Source organism: Notamacropus eugenii, chromosome 5 (assembly GCF_028372415.1).
Source record: "Notamacropus eugenii isolate mMacEug1 chromosome 5, mMacEug1.pri_v2, whole genome shotgun sequence".
Taxonomy (NCBI): domain Eukaryota; kingdom Metazoa; phylum Chordata; class Mammalia; order Diprotodontia; family Macropodidae; genus Notamacropus; species Notamacropus eugenii.
In genome coordinates, this window is record NC_092876.1 from 169,997,616 (window position 1) to 170,001,646 (window position 4,031).

General features: G+C 38.5%; 1 protein-coding gene across 1 annotated transcript; it reads left to right on the plus strand.

The window, feature by feature from the left end:
* The first annotated feature begins 399 nt into the window (after positions 1-399).
* LOC140508983 (olfactory receptor 8G1-like) lies at positions 400-1,335 on the plus strand. The gene has a single exon (XM_072616899.1). The coding sequence runs from the start codon at positions 400-402 to the stop codon at positions 1,333-1,335; it is 936 nt and encodes a 311-aa protein (XP_072473000.1).
* Positions 1,336-4,031: the final 2,696 nt, after the last annotated feature.

The following is a 4,031-nucleotide window of genomic DNA, read 5'->3' on the forward strand; positions in this document are numbered from 1 at the left end:
CTGAAAAGCATAACAATAAATCTTTACCACCTTACTTCAAGAATCCTTGAGTTTGCAAATTCATTCCAGAAGACCTTCACCTGTACTCTGGTCTTTAGGGGATCTCATAATTCCTACCCTGCTTTACCAGGCTTTGTCAGGTTCAGTCTCCCTTTATATTAATTTTTTTTTTTTCATGGAGGGGAGAAGCAATCAGTGTTAAGTGACTTGCCCAGGGTCATGTAGTAAATATCTACAGCAGATTAGAACTCAGGTCCTCCTGACTCCAGGCCTGGTACTCTGTGCACTGCACCTCCTAGCTGCTCCCCATTCTCCCATTCTTTATGAATCTCTGAAAAATCATGAGGATCTTCTGTGATTTGCTGTTTTTTCCCCATTCTCACAGAGCATTCCTTTCAAATGGACAGAGGGAATAACTCTGCAGTTTCAGAGTTCATCCTTGAAGGGCTAACACAGAGGCCAGAGCTCCAGATTCCCCTCTTACTACTATTCTTGAGCATATATGTGGTCACCGTTGTGGGGAACCTGGGCATGATAACACTGATTAGCATCACTTCTCATCTCCATACTCCCATGTACTATTTACTCAGCAGCTTGTCTTTCATTGATCTCTGTCATTCTACAGTGATCACCCCCAAAATGTTAGTGAATTTTGTGTCAGAGAAGAATATCATCTCCTACAATGAATGCATGACTCAGCTCTATTTCTTCCTCCTTTTTGCAATTGCTGAGTGTCATATGTTGGCAGCTATGGCCTATGACCGTTATGTAGCAATTTGTAGTCCCCTGCTATATAATACTATCATGTCCCTTCAGGTCTACATTTGGTTAGTAGGTGGTGTATACATGATGGGCTTGGTTGGTGCCACAGTTCACACAGGCTTCATGCTTAGAGTATTCTTCTGTAAAGACAATGTCATCAATCATTACTTCTGTGATCTCAATCCTCTCCTAGAGCTTTCTTGCTCCAGCACCTACATTAATGAAATTATGGTTGTTTGCCTCAGCACCTTTAATATCTGCATACCAACTCTGACCATTGTTAGCTCTTACATCTTCATTATTGCCAGCATTCTCCATATTCGCTCCACTGAAGGGAGGTCCAAGGCTTTCAGCACCTGCAGCTCTCATATGGCAGCAGTGGGTTTCTTCTTTGGTTCAGCTGCCTTCATGTATCTGCAGCCCTCTTCGGTGAGCTCCATGGAACAGGGGAAAGTATCTTCTGTGTTTTATACAATCTTTGTCCCCATGTTGAACCCCCTTATCTATAGCCTGAGGAACAAAGATGTTAAAGCTGCCATGAAGAAGCTCATGGAGAAAAGAATGTTCTGGTGAAGAAACGACCTGCCAGGGTAATGAGTTTGTTAGGTTGTCCTGTAAAATGTGTTCCTTTTGGAAAAATCATTTATTTTTCTCAGATGCTGAGATACATTGGTGTATACTTTCTGCTCACAATATGTTTTCTATAATACCTCCCTGATCCTCTGTCTTTTCAAGTATATTACAGTGTTCCTTTTGGAGCATTAATAATGATCAGGTATGCTAATAAAGAATATTGCAGTATCATGTCTTTGACTTGATGAGCCACTGCTATTTTAAGAATTGCAAAGTTGCGTAGCTGACATCTACTCTAAAGATTTCACCTTTCAAAGATTTCATCTCCGTGTAATTTATGTTCACCATTGCAATAAACTGCTTAGGTACCTTAACTGTTCTGCTTTATCTGTAGCTTCTGCTGCCTTTGTTATATTATTCCATTCAATCTTCACCCGTTTTCTTTTTCCTCAGTACTTGGTCTACCCAATCAATTAATTGACTGGACATATGGCTCCAATCCCTTATTTCTTGCACTGCTAATGTGATAATTTCATTCTCTTGGTATGTTTCTTGTCTTTAAGGACTGCAAACTACTCCAAATATGTGAATATCTTTTTGCTCTGTAATAAACTGTATAGCCATCAGTCACCAATACAGGTCATGGCTAGTTTCCACTAGTCTTAGCAAATCCTCAAGATTCATAGAAACGTAGCACTGATATGTCAAATTTTGAGCCCTTTCAGAGTGCAAAACAAATAAATATTTGCTGAAGAGTTATAATAATTAAACTGTAAATGTACTAGTAGATAATAGAGTCATTGGAGGGAATGAGTTTTCTTGGGCAAATTCAAGAAACTTTTATTACTTACAAGTGTCTGAGGAAACTCTCAATATACAATTCATATGAAGACGCTTCTTAAGTCAGCTGTAATCTGGGACTTTGCACATATCAGCTATTCTAACAAGCACACCAGGTTGGTCAAGAGATTATTAGGAATCATCAGACTGGTATGTATACTTTATCTGGAATTCATCATGGGTCTCAAAACTCTAAAAATTACATCATTTAGTATAGAAAATATGAGAGGAAAGGAGTTTATTTTTTCCTGGCTACCACAAAGAGAGGACGTACCTGACGAACCCAGAGGTTGACTCTGAATAGCCAAGTATTATATCAGCTATCTTGAAAAACGTCAATAATTTTGAGAAAATGCCTTCTCTTCACCCTTCAACTGAGAAATATGGAGATATTATATTACGTGACCCAAAGAGAAGAATTGGGGTTATAGTGAATGAGTGTTATAATATGGGTGCAAAGTGGGATTATAAAAAAGAGGTTAAAGACTTGGATCCATCATCATGAAGGTGATAGCAGCCCAGTAGCACTTGTTCTGTGCATTTTTCACCTAAGAGGTTATCCTGGTGTATAGGTAGGCAAATGATTAATGTATGGGGAATTTGGTTCAGGAAGGACTTGTGATACGATTTCTACTACATATGGCTATTTAATAATAGCAGTATCTACTAACATAGTATCTACTAGTGCCCAAAATGTAATACTGAACATTTTAAACTCATATTCTTCTACCACAGCTTTATATGAAACTTGGGCACAGTTGGACGTGTCTTCACATATTATTTCTTGATAAATAATTCATAGGAGCTTGCAGAGGAGGAGAGTTAGATCAGGCAAGTCAACAAAGGGACTTGAAATTCATTGTGTCCTGGCAAGATTGCAGTCACAGTTTTGCATTAATTTTCAGCCAGTACATCTTAAGAAGAATGCTGATAAGGTGGAACATATCCAGAGGAAGACTCCCAGTGTGATTCTGCTTTGCATGAAATACATAGCAAACATAGATCCTGATGGAAACAATACATTTCCCTGAACCAAAGCAACAATCCTTGGTACAGATCTTGGTAAAATGGAATGGAGAATTTGATGGATTAACTGAAGAACGAAAGAAACTTGCATAGTTTACTGATGGGACAGCAAAATATTTGGGCCATAAATATATTGGAAAGAGGTAGCCTATAACCCATGTACTAGGTGGACTTTGGAAAGTAGTAGGACAGGTGAAAGTATGCCAATATGCTGAACTTATTGCATTAAGCCATTAAAATAGAACAAGGAAGACTGTCATATATTTGCTGATTCATGGGGAGTAGCTAATGGGTTAGCTACATGGATGCCTATGTGGAAAAATCAAAATTGGGAAGTTCATGGTAAACAAGTCTAGGGTAAAGAATTATGGAAATATATATGGAACATATATTTGTTTGCTAATTTGTCAGTTTTTAATGCAGATTCTCATGTCTTTCAACATGCCAGAACATGAGTATAATGCACATGATGATCAACTAGCAAAGATTTCTACTTAGTATATTGTCCCTACTCTGAAACCAACATGATGATCTGGTACTAGCAAAATGGGTCCATCAAACAGCCAGCCATTTAGAAGTCCAGGCCACACACCAGTGGATACAAGACTGAGGTATTGGTATATCTCATTAATTGTTAAAACAGCAGAGGAATGTCATATATGTCAACTGGAAAAGGAATGCATTGTTCCTCGGGTAGTAACTGGAGAGATAGCAAGGGGAAAAGTCCCAGCCCAAATTTGGCAAATAGATTTTATTGGTTCCCTCCCTCAAGATAAAGGATGCAAATTTATATGTACTTGTGTTGACATCTATTCAGGTGTACTAGTGGC